The 20290-nt window shown below is 37.0% G+C and overlaps 1 protein-coding gene across 1 annotated transcript; it reads left to right on the top strand.

Moving 5' to 3' along the window:
* The first annotated feature begins 6416 nt into the window (after positions 1-6416).
* ogfrl1 (opioid growth factor receptor-like 1) lies at positions 6417-18980 on the top strand. Its single transcript, XM_042011244.1, has 7 exons — positions 6417-6696; positions 8970-9056; positions 9196-9274; positions 9374-9452; positions 12140-12206; positions 12590-12735; positions 14223-18980. Exons 1-7 carry the CDS (start codon positions 6511-6513, stop codon positions 14755-14757), a joined length of 1179 nt encoding a protein of 392 aa, XP_041867178.1. The 5' UTR covers positions 6417-6510; the 3' UTR covers positions 14758-18980.
* The last annotated feature ends 1310 nt before the right edge of the window (positions 18981-20290 follow it).

Below are 20290 nucleotides of genomic sequence, written 5' to 3'. Positions count from 1 at the left end.
GAGCCGAGGAGGAGGAGACAGGATCTGACAAAATCATATCATATAATAATATAATTTTGGTCTCATCTTTGTTTGTGAACTAAAATGTTCATAAATTTTAGTCCAGTTTTTATTTAGTGAACTACATTTTTATTAGTCCATGAAAATGCATTCTGATCAAGTCCCAGTTATTGTTTATTAATGGTGGTTTTAGTCTCGTCTAGTCTAGTTTTTGTACAGTGAAAAATGTGCGTTGATGAAAATATTTTTGTTTAGTTTTTGTTAATGAAATTAACACTAGTGGGCAACAGCTAGGGTCATCCTATAGCCTTTTACATACTTACCAAGAGCCAAGAAAGAAGAAAATGATGTCGTTTTGTTCTCATGGCTGGTTTGGGAGTTCTACATGTATTGATCTCGACACCTCAGCCAAACAGAACTTAGTTCTTGTGAGGCATCTGAGAACAAGTGTGTGATTGGTTGTAAATTTGAGGTGGGCGTGGTTAACATGGAAAAGGTTGAAACGGGAAGTTCTCACTTCTGCGTTTCTGCTGATGTGAGAGGTTCAGCGTGGCTGAGCAGAAGGTTTTAATGAGCAGCTGATTGAGGTGGCGAGAAAGTACAGAAATGTGTACCACACGTGGCATTTAAAGATCAGGATATTTCTCATGGAGAATGAAATAACCGAGCCAAACTTTTTCTTGTTTTCGCAACCTTGAAAACCAGAACAAAGTTCTCTGTTGTTGTGGCAATGTCGTGTTACATGTTATGTTTCTGATGCAAAGGCCTGGTTTTCTGTTACTGATGATAATGGAATATCTGTTTTTTTTTTGTAATGCTTTTTGTAAAGAGTGTTGGGTTTTTCTTTTCACTGATAAGAGTGGTAGATATTTCTTACTTGTACCCATTGTGTGACTTCCTTTTGTTGTTTCAGGGAAGTATTGCTCAATAACAACGTGGGAAAAAAACGATCTTACACATCAGGAGAGAGACCTGACTGACACAGTTTGTACATTTAAAACACCTGAAATACCTCGTCTAAACCGTCAGAACACGTCTTCTTGTTGGATTATTCTGCTGATTAAAAGCGCTGTGACAGAGGGAAAAACCATCAGAACTACATCTAGATGTCTGAACCCAGATTGGTATTCTGAGAAAATTAGTGTTTCCTTGCAACAAATCATGGAGAGACTGGAGGTGTTTTAAAGGACAGCAAACACATGAGAACCTGGATGAGTTGTATCTGTTAGCAGGAACCTGCAGACAAAGAGATGAAACACTCGAGCAGGATACTCAACCCAAACTCATCTCCAAGCTTTGAACAACCCACTTGGAGAAGATCGAGGATCGAGGATGCTGGAGCCTCTCCAGAGAACAGAAACTTGTACCTTCCTGACATCACAAGAGGCCTGTCTGAACAGTGTCTGGCCATGCTGGGAAAATATGGATTATATGGTTTGGAAAAATTTTGGGAGTCCATAGTTCAAGTAGAGCTGTTTTTGAAGCAAAAGGGAGAAATAATTGACTTGATTGTGTCCCTTGTAAGGAAAAATGCTGCATTCAGTTTAAAAAGAAATACTAAACATGTTAACTTGTGGAGTCACTTTAAATTTATTTAAAATTTTACTGGCAGCCATGGGTCAGGTAAAAAGATTTCATTTGCCAGTCTAAAGGATTGATTTTTGAAACTCAGTCCCTCCACATAATTTGGGTTTTGGTAAGACCGTGAACCTTGCCATGCTTCATTAAACCAAATCAAATCAAATCAAACTTTATTTATAAAGCGCTTTTCATCCTGAAGGCAACATAAAGTGCTTTACATGATAAAAAAAAAGAAGTAATTTGTGCATATTAGAAATAAAGCAAGCCTTGATGTGTGTTCAGAGATGATGTTCTGCAGACCTTGGTCGGAACCAGTGTTGCCTTTATATCATCCAACCAGTCCGTTCTCCTCTGTACTCTGACATCAAAAAGACATTTAGTTCCAGACAACTGCTGCTCACATTTCTCTGACATCTTGACCATGTCTTCATGTATCAAAGCACTGAGTTGCCACCATGTGATGGCTGGTTAGCTAAAAGTGTTAACAAGTGACCGAACAATTGTACCTAATAAAGTGGCCGGTGTGAACCACAACTGAAAGGTCTCTAAGTGCAGAAAATTCACTTCATTTATGAAATAGTCAGAATATTTATTCAGCATTTTGTTAGTTATCCATATTGAGCAACTGGTGTATTGATGTAACTTCTTCTCTTTCTTCTAGTTAAAAAAGTGGAAGAAAAGTTTACTGTCTTTACAAATAAAGCTGCACAGAACTGAAATGAATCCATATTTATTTGTTGTGATGATCTTATCCAGGGATTTTCACCGTCAGTAATAACTGATTTACTGTTAATAATGTACTGCTTAGAGTGATGGAGAGGAATAATAGTTTAACCTCTACAGCACAACTAAGTAAACTAAAACACATCATGTTAACAGTATAGTTTGGGAAGAAATACGCCAAAAATGTAATTTTATATCAAATTTCCCATTGTTCCACATAAATGTGAAGTACTATGACTTCACCACTGCAAACCTTTCAGTTCTGTATTTGTTGACTCAACAGAAACTACAGTGATGATACTGTAAGTTTGATTCTCATCCCACAGTTTCCCTACGCTTCTACATCCCACAGACTTTTCATCTGGAAAGTTACAGACACAGTTCTTGAGTTTCAGCCAGCACAGCAGCGGGAGAGCCAGACGTACCGAATGACCGGAGTCACACCAATGTCACCGCGGTCGCTCATGCTGCCAAACACCACCAGCTCACCTCCGCGTGAGTCTGCCTCCCGGTGTCGCGGTGTCACAGCCGCAGGCTAAACCAGGTACAAAAAATTAAACATGGAAAATAAACCTGCTCAGCTGGACTTGTTCACACGTTTCAAGGTGGATTTACACAGAATCCCAAACTGCATCATAGCTGGAGGAGATATTACAGCAGAATTTAATTTAAAAATATGGATCTGTAAATTACAAAGCCATGTCCTTCACTTTCCCCCCCTAACACCTAAATGACCTTACAATTCTATAAACACAAAATAAAAGGAGGACAATAAAAAACAATGACTGGAATAAATAAAATACAATTAAATATTAAGTAAATTAATAACAAAAAATAAATAGACATAAAAATAAATAATAAATACATAAATATTGAATACATTAAATACATGAATAAATAAATAAATAACAAAATAATTAGATAAAAAATACTGAAAAAGGTCAGAAGTGGTTTGAAGCAAATTTGTGACACCAGGTTGAACACAATTAAGCACAAAAATGTTATTTTTTTAAATTATGTTCTGATACTGAAACTTCATCAACAACGCAGGTTTATTTGTAAAGTAGATTTCAGTTCAAAGTGCTTTACTTAAAACATTAAAAGCACTGTGGTGGGATACAGAAGAGCATTAAAAAGTACATTAAAAACCAACCTAAATAAAAATGGAAAGAAATTACATTAAAAAGCACAACTACAGTACACACAAAATGCAAGAAATAAAGTTCCAGTTTGAGGAATCAAAAGTTGTTTTGATAAAAGGCAGCAAATAGAAACGTTTTTAATCTTTATTTAAATAAAGTTTCATGAGACCTGCAGTTTTCTGGGAGTTTGTTCCACATGTGAGGAGCATAAAAGCTGAACGCTGCCTCTCCAGGTTTAATTCTGACTCTGGAACAGAAAGCAGACCTGACCCTGATGACCTGAGGCATCTGGCTGATCCATAACGAACCAGATGATCCTGGATGTGTTTTGGTCCTGAACCATTCAGTGCTTTGTAAACTAACAGGAAGCCAGTGTAAAGATCTGAGGACTGGAGTTCTAGGATCTACTTTTCTGGTCTAGAGGACTCGAGCAGCAGCGTTCTGGACTAACTGGAGCTGTTTTATAGGAGATCTGTAAATACGGCGTTACTCTGGTCTAGTGTCCTAGATGAATGCTTAAATCCTGCTGAGTCATCAGTCCTTTAATCCTCCAGATGTTCTTTAAATGAGAACAGGCTGACTTCACATCTGTCGTAATGTGATGCTGAAATTTAGGTCTGAGACCAGGACTACTCCCAGATTTCTGGCTTGGATGTTGGTTTTTAACTTAGCTGTTTGAGGCTGGGGCTGCATGGTGGTGCGGTGGTTAGCCTCGGCGCCGTGCAACAAGAACCACCTCACAGTGGCCTTTCTGTGTGGAGTTTCCATGTTCTCCCCGTGTATGCCGTGAGATCAGACCAGACCACAGTCTGGTCTGATCTCCACCTATACCTATAAACCCCGTCTCCACCTTTAACCCCATCAATCAGCAGCAACCAGTCATCACACAGCACATTAAAACCTGGTCTAATGATGCTGAAGATGCTCTGAGAAGGTGCTTTGAGGCCACCTGTAACAGCTGCTTTACTGCCTTTGCTTTTCTTGCATTTGTTGTGAGATGTTTTTAGGGACACAGAAAATTTTATGGATTCATTTTTTTCTTCCAAAGTGTGTTCATGAAACTCACCACTAAAACCAGTAACTGCATCTACAGAAACTACACAGTGATTTTATTTTATGAGCAACAAAAAAACCCACCTGATTACAAGCAGAGGGAAACGCTTGTTTCTCTGTCAGCTGTCTCATACTTTAAGAGTTCTGTCACATAATGTGAGAAGTGAAACTAATACTAAAAAGTTCACTTTAGGGGCTAAATGTGTAGATAGTTGTACAGTAAATTGCAAAATTACTACTCATGTATATGTAATTCATATATTAGGAAGTAGGTTTTTCTACCTTCTCTCTTTTCAGACATAAAACGTCCATAGAACTCATAATGAGATTTCTGTATGCCTGAAACCAACCTGCTGATATCTTCTCTTTGTATTTTATTTACTTTATCATACATGTTTAAGATAACAGTACAAAAGAAGTCTTTATTCTGTGGAAATGCTGTCAGATATTGAAACATTTGTTTTGCCGCTGATCATTGTTCTCATGGGGGTCATGTGATGCAGCTCTGGTCCTGATGCTGATGTAGCCAATACCAGGTATGAGAGGTGATTAATGCCACAAAGCAAAGGGAAAGAGAAAGCAGTAATCGGTCATCTGGCTGGTTAGACATATAGTTCAGTGAAACATAGTATGATATAAAACATGCAGTCTACATAGGAAGTTTGAATAAAAATAAGAAAATACTGGTCTGTTTAGATTGACCTGGACATATTACTATGTTGTTAATGTGTTGTATGCTGACTTCTTTTGGGGGGTATGCATAGAACTGAGCTATGTGAAAGCCATCAACATCAGTCATTTTCAAATCAAATGCAGGTGCAAAAAATCTAATTGCTGTAATTTTTCAGGCTGCGATTGCTTTGCATCTTTACATTGTTTTTCTTACTTCTACACATTAAATTTTACACAGAAATGTCCATTACCCTCATATTTATCATTACATTACATTTATCACCTACATAATTTTCATTTAAAGGTAAATAAATAAATAAAATGGTGCACAGATGCATACTAAAGACTTTTTCTTAATTAGTACACCATCAAGGAACTTTTCACATACTGCAGATTTTGCAATAGTTTCCATACTGCATACTACAATTTGTCAAATCAGTATGTACTACTAATATGGCACACGGTTTCTAAATCAGTTAATTTTCTTGTTATTTTGAACCACAACAAAAATGAAACATCAATACCTACATCAAAACAAAAGAAAGTGAGTCTATCTGTGGGTTAACTTTGTTTTAGCAAATTTAAATGATCATTTTATGTGTTTCTTAAACCAATACATCATTTAAGAAATATTAATTTAGAGATGATAAATTATATTATATATAAATTATAAAAACAGATTTATAGCTTTTACTATATCATTTTGTGTAGTTTTTATCATAATTGTATCTGCTCTTATTTCTATTGATAATTTATATCTTATTATTAGTTGCATAGTTTTATTTGTAGTTGCTTGTATAATAATATTCATTACTATCTTAGTAAAAGGGTTTGATTCTATGAGGCTACACCACTGATATTCAACTAGAACATATGTGTGCTTTGACTGGTATTAATTTAGTGTAAATATTATAAATGTAAAGTAACTATTTTTGTAAAATAAATAAATAACACCACCACCACCACCACCACCACAACAACTACAACAACAACAACAACAACAATAATAATAATAATAATAATAATAATAATAATAATAATAATAATAATAATAATAATAACAGGTGTTTACTGATTTCTCACAGTTTTAGTTCACTGGTGTCTGTAGCTTTAAGACTTCCTCCTGCCTGTCGGTGGCACTAATCACCCCTCATACCCAAACGCATCATCGTCGCTGATGTGGAAATTCCGCTTGTCTGCCATTTAAAAGCTCCGCACTGAAGCCCGGCTGCAGCCACATTTCTGCAAACCATTAACAACGAGGCAGTGAGCATAATTATGTAGCACTGTGTTTAAACAAGACGATATAGAAGAGGGCAGGTGTTGCATGTTTTATTAAATGGGAAATCTGGTAGGCAGCTGGCGTTTCAAGGAGCCGAGCACCGTTGAGGAATGCGACTCGACGTGGGGATCGGACTCGGAGAGCGATGAGGCGGGACTTGAGGATGACAGCGGCATCTCCGACTCCGTCAGCCCGGCGGACAGCGAGTGGGCCGCGGGACACACCGGAGACACCTCCCCGCAGGTACATTTTAAGGATCATCTTGCTGCCATCACCAGCTATAGAACACAGCGAGGGGAATCCGGTGTCCTTTATAGCCTACATCCCTCCGTCTCTGGAGCGCAGAACAAACTTCATTTTAAGAATAGCTTATTTTAGAAACCCACAGGAAAGACATTCCTTCACGTAGAGCAGCTCATTATTAAAGCAATTGTATTCATGTAGAAGTTGTGCAGTTTAAAATCAGTTGACTTAAACTGTTGTTTAAAGGGTTGTTAAGCTCTGCATGATGCATGTGGTAATGCAAATATATGGGGACATACTGTCCACATCATCTTATTTATAATTAACTATAACTAATTAACCTTCACATGCTTTGAATAATCAGAATTGTCAGGATTAATATTACATTACACTATTACCCAGTATTAAGTTGACAGGTTATAAAACGGTTGAGAAAATGGACCAAATTTAAATAGGTTAAATTTATTTGATTCGGTTTAAATATTTAAATTTGTTCAAAAGTAATCTAATTATTATTATTGTTATTATTATTATTATTATTATTATTACTACTACTACTACTACGACGACGACTACTTGTAGTATTAATAGTAGCAATAATAATAATTTAGGATGCAGTTTTCAAATGATGTCACATTTTGGTTAAATTACAGCAAAATATTATGAATAAATAAATTTTAAAGATTTGACATGACTTTTGTTATATGGTTGAAATCTCTCGTTAGAACCAAAGGAAAAAATCACACTGGAAATGGAATAATAAATAAAATATCAGATTAGGTTAAAATACACAAAAACATTACGAATGAATACATTTGTAAGATTTGTATAACGTATAACCATTATATCCCATTAAGGCCCGACCCATGAAAAAATTTTAAGAAAAGTCCAATTTTTTAAACATGAGATCTTTATTTGGCCCTTTAACAAAATGTAACAAAAAATTTACATTTTTTGGGGGGGATATCTGCCATTTATTACCACGTGATATATTAAAAATATTATAATATGGTTTTCTGCTTCTGGGTATCTATCAGGGGACAGAAGACGAGTATCAGATTGTGTTCAACGGGATTTTAAGCAAAGTTTATACCATAAATTGAAGCAAAATGTCTCAGAAACTGTATGTGACAAATACGCCACATCGGGCTCTTATGGGATAAGTTAAATCTGGAAGGTTCTGGTCAATAACAAGTCCTCCTAATTAGTGGATGTTAACCCGAGCCAGATTATATATAAGAACTAGAAAATTTCTGAAGAAACTTTGTTGGGTGTCAACGCAGTTACTGCATAAACCACGCAACATGGAGGAAGCCACCCTGTTCCTCAGAATCATTATATGTTACTGTTTCTGGGAGGTGTGTGTCTGTGTATCTGATGTTATGCACACAACTGGGCCTGATTGTTGGTGTTGCTATGAGGAGCAAGAAGAGAAGACATTCTCTGGGTGCAGAAACAGACACAACTCAAAGCTTCAGCCAGTTTATTGCTTGGTGCATCCCTCAAACAAACAATTGCTCTTCCCAAAGGAAAAATCTAAAAAAAATTCTTGAACCATGAGCAGTCTGTCTGCCGAACCCAGCGATTCTGTTGTTGTTCTGTCTTCTATGTAGTTTCTATTACAGGATAAAACACTTTTCACCTCCAGAGTTGTGGAGATAAGCTGAGAAAAAAACATGAAGTGAAAGTGAGTGGAGCCGGGAGTGGGGGTACACTCCACTCTGAGGCGATTCGACAGAAAACTGTGAGGCCTGTCACAATGAAGTGTGTTTGAGAAAAACTCCACGAGAGAAGTTTATTTCAGGGCCAGATTTAGAGCGTGTGATGTCACATGTGACATTTTTTAGCAATTTTTGTTAAATCAGTAAGACTTGTACAGCAAAAATCAAAGCACACTTCTCCTGATCAACACACACGTTTTGATATGACATTTGCTGGGTTAGAGTTGAAGCTTCACGTCGAGTTACAAGCCCGAAATCATGACGGAAACAGAATAATAAGTGGACTATCAGACGAATAGTCTTTCAGCATTGGCACGCATAATTAGATCAGGAATCCTGCATCCCTTTGTAGTGATTGCATAGCAGCGATGATGTGATTTGTCCTTCTTTGCCAGAGAGAAATGGATGATGACAGCACTTGACCTCAAAAGTTAAAGTCAGTGCTTTTTAAATCCGATGAATGAGAGATGAGTGCTTCACTGCATCTGTTCAAACACAGGATGTCCTTACTGTTTTTATGTCCTTCATATTTTCCTTTTTTTCCTCTCTCAGCTGACTGACTCACCAGAGTCTGCTCCAAAGATGAAGAGGAGTTTCTATGCTGCCAGGGATCTCTACAAATACCGCCACAGCTACCCGGTACATCCACACACTAAACAAATGCACCCGAAAACATAGACACACGTGGAGTTGCTTTCTCTCTCTCTTTCACACACACGCACACACACACACACACTAACAAAAATCTGTGTGATCTTTTGGTTCTACACTTGTGTAGAATTACAGGAGATCCAGGCAGTCAAACGAGTACCGTAACCTCCGCTTCTACATGAACAAGATCCCTCTGGTACCTGATGGTAAGATCCCACTGACTAATGGTTTGACTGGGAAATCCCAGACGATGAGTCAAGTGAAATTGTAGGGATGTGTGGAAGCTAATTTTGTTTGAATCTCAGGTATCTACATTGAGGAGATTCTGTCCAAGTGGAGAGGCGACTACGACAAACTGGAGCACAATCACACCTACATTCAGTGGTGAGTGGTGGTGCCTTTCAGGCATTTTACAGAAAACTGAGAAAAGAAAAGGGATGAGTGGAGCCACCGTAACTTTAAAGGCAAAGTTTTTTCTTTTCTAATTGATGAGAAAATGTTTATTTGGTGGTATTGGAAGAAAATATATTTAACTGTGGATTATTAAAGCGTGGGAATGGATCATTGACCCAAAGCCCAATCCAAGCAAAAAAAATGATTTGAAGTCTTAAAAATGTAAAAAAATTATTAACAAATATAATAATTTAAAATAATAAGTAGTATCAGATTGTGTAAAACAGGGTTTTGAGCCAAGTTTTTTCTGTAAAATGATGCAAAAGGTCTCAGAAACTGTATGTATAAAGTATAGCACATATGGCTTTATAGGGTTAAGTCCTGGCCATGCGTCACTAATGTGTAAAAACTTAATGTCCATACCAGGATTAAGTGTTTTTTATTAATTATGACACTGTTAATGACCTGAGATTGCAGGATATGATCATAACTCATTACCAGATTGAAATAAAATGGTTTAATTACATATGCACTTTAACCATAAAGCAGCTGGCCTATTATCTTGTGGCTACAGTTTTGTAATTACCTTTGACACATAGTTAATGCAAAGCCACAAATTATTGAAATGGGCCATATTTGTATAGAGTTTTTCTAGTTTTATCTGGCTACTCAAAGTGCTTTAGGGGTTCATTTATGCTCTGCATTAAACACATATAAAGACGGAGTCCTTGGTCTGTTTCCAGCGTTTATTATGTGCGTAATTTAGTCTGCTTTCAGAGAGCTTCTAGTTGTGTAACCAGACGTAGCACACTGAGCACTATCACCCGAAACTGCGGGGGCAGTGTTGAGCACTATAACTTAGTCTGACCAGCAAAACGAACAAAAAAGAAGAAGCTGTGATGTATTAAATAGCCACACAGACCACCACCATCTCCTGCGCTGAATCTTCTTTTGTCTCTTCCTGAGAGAAAAGACCTGACCTCCTCTACCGTCACAATGTTTACTAAATTCATTCTTAAACTGACACTGAAATCAGAAGTGACCTCTGAACTCTGCACTGCCCTCTAATGGATATGTTGCCTAACGATACACCACATTGGCTTCTCCATCATCTTCTTCTTCTTTGTCCTTATGCTGGTCATATGTAATCTATACTGCTCAACACTGCCTCCACAATTTCTGGTGTTTGGTATATATATATATATATATATATATATATATATATATATATATATATTACTATAAGTTTTTAAAACATATTCATACATCGGTGGCCACATCAGCAGGGGTTCAATGTCTTGACCAAGGACACTTTGGGATGTAGTGTTGGGAAGCTGGGAAGTGACCTGCTGACGTTCCAGTTAGATGATAGATCAGATACAACAAGAACAATAACAATACAAGGTCAATGTTCCATTTTCTGATTTTGTGCCTAGAAAAAAACACTTAGTTGGATTTAGTTTGAGCTGCACGAGACAGAAGTTCTTCCTGCTCCGTCTTTAACTGTGTTGAACTCATTTAATCATTATGCATTAATTGGTTTATGTGTAAGCTGGTGTTTTTTTGTTTCCACCTGCTTCTACAGATAAACTGATCATTTATTGTTAACATCATCTATTCCACCATCTTCCCGTTAGTTTTTTTCCAAATAACTGCCTGTGCTTCCTCTGTCTCCTTTAGTTCTTACTGCCCATCAAGCTTTAGTGGTAGTTATGTGATAAACAACGACTTGTTGATTTCTCTTCACTTTTCCTGCTGTGTTTTTAGTTTTAAGAATTGTGCTGCACATGAGCACAATTCTTATCCAATGCTTAACATGCAGAATATCTGTGCATCGTCAGACCCTGATGAAGCCTTGATTCCAAATTTCATTCACATACTGAAGTATTAGAATCCAAAATCATGGCTCAATTCATGTCTGCTGCTCACAATCAAATACTAAACATAAATTATACATATGTTTCAAATTAAAGCAAATCTTGGTCATTAACCCTTAATACTCCACTAGATTGCCGGCACGTCTGAACGTTTATATTGTCAAAGTTTCCCAGGAACAGTGGCGTTCAACTCTGTGTTGTAAATTGTATATCTCGTCCAGGAGTTCATTCAGAGACTCGATGTGGTGAATTCAGAATGTCTGATCAATCCATAAGGAGGAGAACAGATTTTGCCACAACACCCATTGTTTAAATCCTACACCCAGCGCTGCAACTCAGCTTTAACCTTTTTTTTAGCCATTCAACACAACATATCCTCACATTCTGTATGATGATGAGTCAAACAAAACAGCTGGCAGGTGGGGTGCTTTGGTGTTGTTTTACAATGCACATGTTTGAAAGTCAGACCAAAATGCAGAAAACGAGTTAATAAAGGAGGTAAAATTACTGCAAATGTTACAAATCCACAAAAACATTAGAAGTTAGTGAGCAGTTAAAACTGTGGCAATATTTTTGTGGCTGAACTATGTATTAGTTTAGTTTCTGGTGCTATGGTGTGTGTATGCCTGCTAACACCACAGCTAGCTCAGGTTTTTCTAACTGGCTGTTTTGCTAGCGTTCAAGCAGCCTCAAAATTGGGCAATGGTGATTTAACGTTTCTCTACTTTGCACAGTAAGCAGGTCTGGCAAATGTTGACTTATCACCTACTAATCTATTTTCTCTTCCTTTCTATTTGTTAGGCTGTTCCCATTAAGAGAACAAGGGCTCAACTTTTACGCACATGAACTGACTCAGGACGAGATTAAAGTAAGAAATTAAATTAATTAAACAGAAAAATGATCAATCCCTGAATAGAAATGATAAAGTTAGAGAAGGTTTTTTTTTTCTTCTTTTTTTTCCATTTATATTTAAACGGTTATAATTATTGATATCATAAATATCACAGCTCAGCAGAAGTCCTTCTCACCTTCACAAACACAGTGGAAAACCCCAGTGACTGTTACCAGTTCCTCATTGCTCAACTGTTTACCATAGTTGAATGATTACATCTTACATTCAAGCAAATATGTGCATTTTACCAGATTTACATGCTCTGGGTGAAACCAGTGTGTTTACGTGTCTTTAATAAAGGATTTTTTGCACAGTACCTCTTTGGTTTTTCTCTGATCTTCTGTGTTGACTCTTCGTAGGAATTTCAAACCACTCGGGAAGCAAAGAGGAGATTCCTGGCTGCCTATTCCATGATGTTGGACTTTTATGGCATCAAATTGCTAGATAAAAGCGGTAATGTGGCGCGGGCTTCCAACTGGAAGGAGCGCTTCCAGCACCTTAATGAGTAAGCCCCCCCCCCCCACACACACACACACACACACTCACACACACATGAATTTGTGCAAAAAACTGCCAATTGCTGCTTTCTGAGCCTTTTCGGGAGCCAATTGTGTGATTTAATTTGTAAGCTATTTAATGTTAAACAGCATATTTAAAGTCAACTAACAGATGGTTAAAGGGTATCAGCATGTTCTTTTTTGATGGTTTGACCAAGAAAAGCTGTTTATTTGCACAAAGAATCACCTGAATGACACATTTAGCAACTTGTTGTACAACCTCTTTAAGTCACAAACCTCTCTTTAACCTTTGTATTTGATGCTAATAGTTATTCTTCATCCCCAGTCACATAACACACCAAAGTCCCCACCATAAAACAGCTGTTCAGTGCAGCTTCATTACCTGTTCTGCATCTGATATCCCAATAAAAATGTAAACTTTGTGCTTTAGAGTTCTTCTAATCCCACAACAGTTAGAGAAAATGGATGCATGACTGTGTTGTTACTCTTTAAACTCAATTATCCAAAACATTCATTGCTTTGTACCATCACTGTTAACACCATATTTACCCCCTCGCCTTGACTTGGACAGAACACTGTGTGCAGCTTGAGTTCTTCCTCTTGTAAATGTACAGCCCCAATTCCAAAATAGTCTGTGTAAAATGTAAATAAAAACTGAACACATTGATTTGTAAATCTCATCATCTTATATTTGACTCCCAGTAGATCATACACAACATATCAGATGATGAAACTGCGACATTTCACCATTTCATGGAAAATATCAGCTCACTGGACTGTTAGAAGCTAGAATCCTGCATCAGACCAGAATGGGACAACATTCCTCTCCTAAAACTCCAGCAACTGGTGTCCTAACTTCTCAGATGTTTACAGACAGTATTAAAAGGAACGGAGATGCTACACGATGCTAAACATCACCCTGGAACTACTTTTCACAGGCATGTTGCTGCCATCAGATTAAAAATGAGATAATATTTTCCATGAAATGGTAAAATGTCTAAAATATGGGATGAGATTTTGGGTGGCGTGGCTCAGCAAGGTAGAGCGGTGGTCTTGAAACCTGAGGGTTGCCAGTTCGATCCTTGGCCATGTCGAGTTCATGTCGAGTTCATGTCGAGTTCATGTCGAGTTCATGTCGAGTTCATGTCGAGTTCATGTCGAGTTCATGTCGAGTTCATGTCGAGTTCATGTCGAGTTGTCCTTGGGCAAGACACCCCTGATGGGTCGTGGTTGAGCGTGTTGCATGGCAGCTTCCACCATTAATGGGTGAATGTGATGTATGATGTAAAGCGCTATATAAATATGGACCATTTACCATTTTGGAAATCTTTGCATTCTGTATTTACATTTATAACCGTGTCCCAACTTTTTTGGAACAGGGGTTGTAATTTTCCACACCTGTATGCCATCTACCTGAGTTTTCTAATATATATATTTATATATTCTCCTTCTGCTTTGTTTTTTTTTTTTAAAGATCTTACCACAACTACCTGCGTATCACTCGCATCCTGAAGTCCCTGGGTGAACTTGGCTATGAGGCCTTTAAGGCTCCACTGGTTCGCCTTTTTCTGGAAGAGTCGCTGTGCAATGGTACCCTCCCCAATATGCAGCATAGCATCCTGGAATATTATGTGTATACCATCCGCCTGCCAGCCACCCGCCGGCGCCTGCTCCGCTACGCTCGCCAACACTACAGGCCTGCCCATGCCTTCCTTTGGGGACCACCGTCTAAAAGGCGGGCAGGTGACACTATGGGTGCTGGGAGTAGTGGGATCAGAGCTCCTGCTCCGACACCGGAGCAGCAGAGGAGAGGAGAGGAGAGCGTCACATCTTCCAGTAGCCGGATTATTGTGTCTTCCCATGATGCCATTATGTGCCAGGACCTGGCTGGAGGAGGGATCAAGGTCTGCCCAGAACTCGGTTCCAACTTGACCGGCCTGCAGGGAGCCCTCATGACAGTGGGAGGTAGAGGAGAGAGGAACGAGTACAACGAGACTCTTCCTTTGTAGGGTATATGAGTTTGTTTATAAATTTCACCAGTTCAGTTGCAAAGAAGCTAAAAAGCTTCAAGAGGACCCCAGAAGATGCTTGAATCCCAGCATCAGGAGAGTAAAACACAGCAAGAGATATAAGACTGTTAGACACATGATCAGAATGAGTTCAGGTTAAGGGCTTATCATAAACTTAGATAGTTCATTTCAAACAAATATTTACTTTAATTTGGATTATAATATTAGGATGAAGAGCTTTGAAAGTTTGGACAAATTTCCAAACCCATCTAAATAAGTGGAGACCCCAATTTAAGTTGCTTTCTTTTCACGTACATCACTTAACTAGAGAACTGCCTTATTCATTTACTGTGGAACTTTTATTCTGAGGAGGTGTTTACTGACTGGTGATGATGGCTTTTGGAAAAAGAGTCATTGAATATTGGAACTGGAGCTCCTCCAAGCAACAAGCAGCAAGCTGAACTGCGTTCTTTTTGTACAGGGGCTGTATGATGTTATACTTACCTAAATGAGTGATCAGTAAAAATCCATTTTTGGGTTTTGTTTTGTCCAACAAAAGAAAAGTTTAACTGGTTAGCAATACATGTTAATAGCAGGCACAATTATATCTACTCTGTGATTTTTTTTTTTTTTTTTTTTGTCTCTAAGGTTGAAAGTAGCCACTTACTCCAGAAATTGTATAAAACTTAAGAGCAAAAAAAATAAACATTTTATAGAGATTAGATAAATTTAGTGTACACTTAAGGACAGAAAGGCTTTTGGTGACATTATCACATGTAAATTACTACTGGTAGTTCAGCAGATCACTGAAAATTGGCTGTGATAATGCACAGCTAAAAACGGTGAATAACAACTTATAAAGAAAAAGACATCAAATATATTTGAAGGCAAAAGCAGTGAGCATCAGTTAAATAAACTCTGGAATCAGAAACTGTGTAAAAAATATTTAATTTAAACCACAATTCCTTACGTTGTAAATACAATTATTACCCCGCAATTATACCGGGTGCGCGGTACGTTACAGCTGCGCCATGCTTTTGTTCCGATCTGCATGGCGTCATTTTATACCGCGAGCGTGTCATGTGTGGAGCGCCCACGAGTGCAGTCCACCGCGAGATCATGAAATCACAGAAGTTTTCTTGTGATTCTCCACTTCCAGGGTAAACATCTCATCATCTATGATGAAAAAAAAAACACTGAGACCCTCTGACTGGTTGAACACGTAATGTTTTCATGGTTCAGCAGCGCAAATCTGCACGGGGACTTTTATTTTGAAAAATACCAGAAGCTTTTACACTGCTCCTGTGTCTGATTTCCTGTCTGCCCCTATCTGAACTGCGGAATTGACGCGTTCTGGGTGCGTGAAGCATCAAAAATAGGCTTGTCGCATAAATGTAGCAGAGCGCCGCGACAATGCGCTTCTGGGACGCTTCTGATACGCGCTGCGCCGCTTTCGGTTTAGAACAAGCCATTGACTAAAATACCCGCGAATAGCAGTGGAAGCCGTAACATGCCGCACACGCACCCGTATAATTCCACCTTTAAAGGTGCAGGGAAAACACAGCTTCACTCATTTGAATGAATTAGGTTCAGACAGCGTATCAATCTTTTATAAAATAGGTTAAGTCTTATTAGGTTTTAGGAAATAGATACTATAAATACCTAAAATGCATACACTTTAGCCAGAAGCTGAAAATTGGGACTTTTCTGCAAATCTAGCTAGTGTTGAAGAGTAGTAGTTTATCTGGTTTTACTGTTAAGCTGCTTCAAGGGTCGACTGTTAATAAAAGATTTATAGCCTCTGAGCCCGATAAATGTAGCCAATGTGGCAGTGCCTTAATTCTGCAGTTTATCTCATCTCCAGCAGGGGGCGGCCTTTGCAGTTGCAAAAATTTTAGGACATTGGCAAATTTTTTATTTCATATTTAAACTGTTAGCTACGGCAGCTGAGAGCAGCCATGTTTGAACATGTTTTTAACATCATTATCTTCAATTTGTGAGATAGTTAACTGTTTATTTAGAAATAATAATGATTTTTTTCTCGAGGTAACAATTGAATTATTTTAAACACATTAGACCACAAATAACTGCGACAATTATCAAAAACATTCGGTTCCAACCTTTTTCATCGTCATCTCATTGTCTCTAGAAACAAAGCTCTTAACCTGTATGGTATGTCGTTATGTTGAGAAAAGGCAGATTTATCTACATAATGAAAAAATTCTTACTCGTCATCAGATGAAAATGAGCTTAATTACCTCAAGAAACTAATAATTTACTCAAACTAAAATTAAGTAATGGCTGTTTTTGGCTTCCATAGTGAGCCCAGTAAACATTATTATTATGGTCTTAATGGGCTACAAATAGTCTTCAACGGATCATTTTGTAAATTTTGTAAATAATAGTCCAACTTAGAATAAAATAGATATTAAAAGCATGGATGTGCATAGTTTCACAAAATGCAGAGCCCAAGGCTTCAGAACAGCAATTCACAAGGTAAAGTTTGATATAACAGTGCTTACTCCATCTTTCAAACAGTTCATGATTATAATTCGATTTGACAAGCAAGATAATTTAGGTAATTATAGCTAATTTAAATGTTCATATCTATCATTAGTGGCACTTTTTGCCAGTAGGTGTTAGCTAGCTAGGTGTAGCTACATTAGGTAGCTAGTGTTTGCAACTACTGTCACTTAAAGCTGTAACTTCTTTATCTTCTGAATCAAAATGAAGCACAGTATAATGCAAATAATTAATTAAATATTTATCAATACATATAAACTGAAACAACTGGAATAAAAGTAATTCAGTCAGTTAAAATGTTAGCTGCTAATGTTAGCGATAGTCTCTATGAATTAGATTTGCTTCTGTAGATTAAGCTACTTTCGCTGGTTGTGTATTAGCATCAATGATAACATGGTAACAAACTTCATCAATATATTCTGAAACTATTTTCCTCATATGGTTGATGTTATATCAGTTTTTAAGCTAGGCTCATTAGCTGCCCGTCTTGCATTATTTAAGAGTACAACAATGTTTAATGTGTATTCAAGAATGATAGCCACTCTGTGTTTTTTTGTCTAACACATCGACATTTTTGATCAACCATATTTGATCAAATCAGCAAAAACTATGCTTTTTTAAGCTGCCATTGCCAACAGCATGTTTTCATCTATAAGCCGTCCACACTGAACTAAAAAAAATGCTGGATGTGGATTTTTAGCTAAGTTCATGTGATCACATAAGTGATGTGTGGTGTGAGTTTCACTTTTCCGACAATCTGTGTCTTCCTGTAGGTATCTCAGAATTGCTGCACATCATAAACAAAATAGATTGTTCTCAAATTTTCTACCCTAGCAATAATTTAACTTGATGTGAGAAAGTGAACATCCATGTTGTATTGATTTTAGTCATGGTGGAAAAAATAGGGCTACATTTGTGGAGTTGCAGTTGCTGATATTTATTGTCAGACGCTCAGTATGTTAATTTAAGATCTATATTACAGAGAAGAAATAATATTTCACATAAAACTAATAAAATATATATGTTGTGAGGGTGCAGGGATCATATTTCTCACTAGGTAAGGCCTGACTACTCCTTTTTAAGGCAGTGAGATGTTAATATCATACCATCACCTTAGGCATCACCTGGATTTTGCTCAGTTTTAAATTCAGTAATAAAGGTATGACTTGAAACGGATGAGTGTGTCTGGTCACAACAGATAGAAATGTGAAATAAAAAGCCATGTTAGCTGAGACAGAATTTTTGGACTTAAATGCTTCGTCCTGACTTGGTCAGCTCTTCTCCCTGTAGGGTACAGCCTTGTTTGTAATTAACTTAGAAGGTTTATTTATTAGTTTTTTAACCAAGTGAATCTGATATAATTGTAAAAGTATCTTTCAGGTGGATTGTATGATAACAGGCTCAACTATTTGAAGTTAATCTGAACACGTGTGAGTGTGTGTTTGATATTCAGAAGTGCCTCTTTTGTATGTTTCTTTTTATCTGTATGCTATGAGCAGTGTCTTTACCAACGTCTTATATATCCTCTTTTTTGTACAGCATTTTGATGTTTAATTTATTGTCAGATACAATATAGTTGATAATATACAGCAGCAGGTATAAATCCCTTAACATCTGCTATAGAGGAACGGTTATTACTGTGAGAATACTTGAAAATATTGTATCTGGCTTATTCAAATAAATGTGATTGTTTTATAGAATATTCGCTGTCTGCTGAACACAATTGCTTTTGCTCATTTTCCCGGCACAGACAAGCCACCTTAACTAAACCTTACCCCTAAAATGTGAATTTTGGCACAGCTAACTTACATATAATGGGAATTAAATTTTTTTCATTTTTCATTTATGTATTTTAAATATTGTGTGTAGCACTGAACATGAACTGCTGATTAAAGGTTGTTTAATATGTACAATTCGTCAGCTACAGATTTTTTTTATTATTTTTGGGGGGGGGTTAAGAAATACTAAATATATATATTTTTTAACACGATTGAGACTACATGGTAAAACAATCAAAACCTGAAAACCTAATGGCATAAGACGTACTCATGTTCTTAGATTTTATACCAAAGCCAAATTAAAGAGATAACTCAGATGACGATTTAATTAGATACAGTACAAAAACTGAAGATGTGTTCTACTAAACATTGAAGGCAAGGTGAGGCAGGTTTATTAGTATATCACATTTCATTTTCAAGACAATCCCAAGTGTTTTATATAAAACACTAAAAGCATTACAGCAGGGTGCAGAAGAAGAATTAAAAGTAAACCAAAAACTAAAAAAAAAAAAAAAAAAAGAAATTAATATAACATAAAATGTGAGAAATTAAAGAAAAGAAAGCAGACTTGACATGGATGACCTAAGGGATCTGGTTGGTTTGGAACAAACCAGAAGATCCTGAATGTATTTTAGCCCTAAATGTTATTATTCACAATTGATAATTAAATGGAAAAAGTAACTTGCTTGTACATACTGTACTTACTGGCATTATATTTGTACAGAGTAATCTAAAATGTTGCATGTACAGTAAAATACTCAGCAGTGTGGATGCTCATGTTATAGTTTGCTCATTGTTCTTGGTGTCGCTGGCCCTTTTGAGAAAGTATTCTGTTAAATTTGGTTCTTTGTACCTTCTTCTTCATATACAAGATTTTAGATAAATACAGATATTTTGAACTGGAAAAGAAGCCATGTAACGGATATTGTTATATTGTATTGTTATAGCAGACAAATACCGAGGAAATAGTGATCACATCTACAGACCTCATACTGGGCACATCATGCCATCTCAAATGAAGTACTCACTTCTGACATTTCATTCTCGAAGTTCGATTTCTTAAAAATACTCAAAGCACAAACTGAAGAGAGAAGATGAGCTTCTCAGTGGCATGCAGGAAATTTCTGTACTGATTAAATCAGGCCTTAATACAAACTGGAGTGTTAATCCAGGAATTGATTAAAATGGCATTAAGCTAAATTGTTAACATGACTATATGGTTTGTTTTTTAA

The sequence above is a fragment of the Melanotaenia boesemani genome, chromosome 16 (genome assembly GCF_017639745.1).
Source record: "Melanotaenia boesemani isolate fMelBoe1 chromosome 16, fMelBoe1.pri, whole genome shotgun sequence".
Taxonomy (NCBI): Eukaryota; Metazoa; Chordata; class Actinopteri; order Atheriniformes; family Melanotaeniidae; genus Melanotaenia; species Melanotaenia boesemani.
This window is presented reverse-complemented; position numbering and strand designations above follow the sequence as displayed.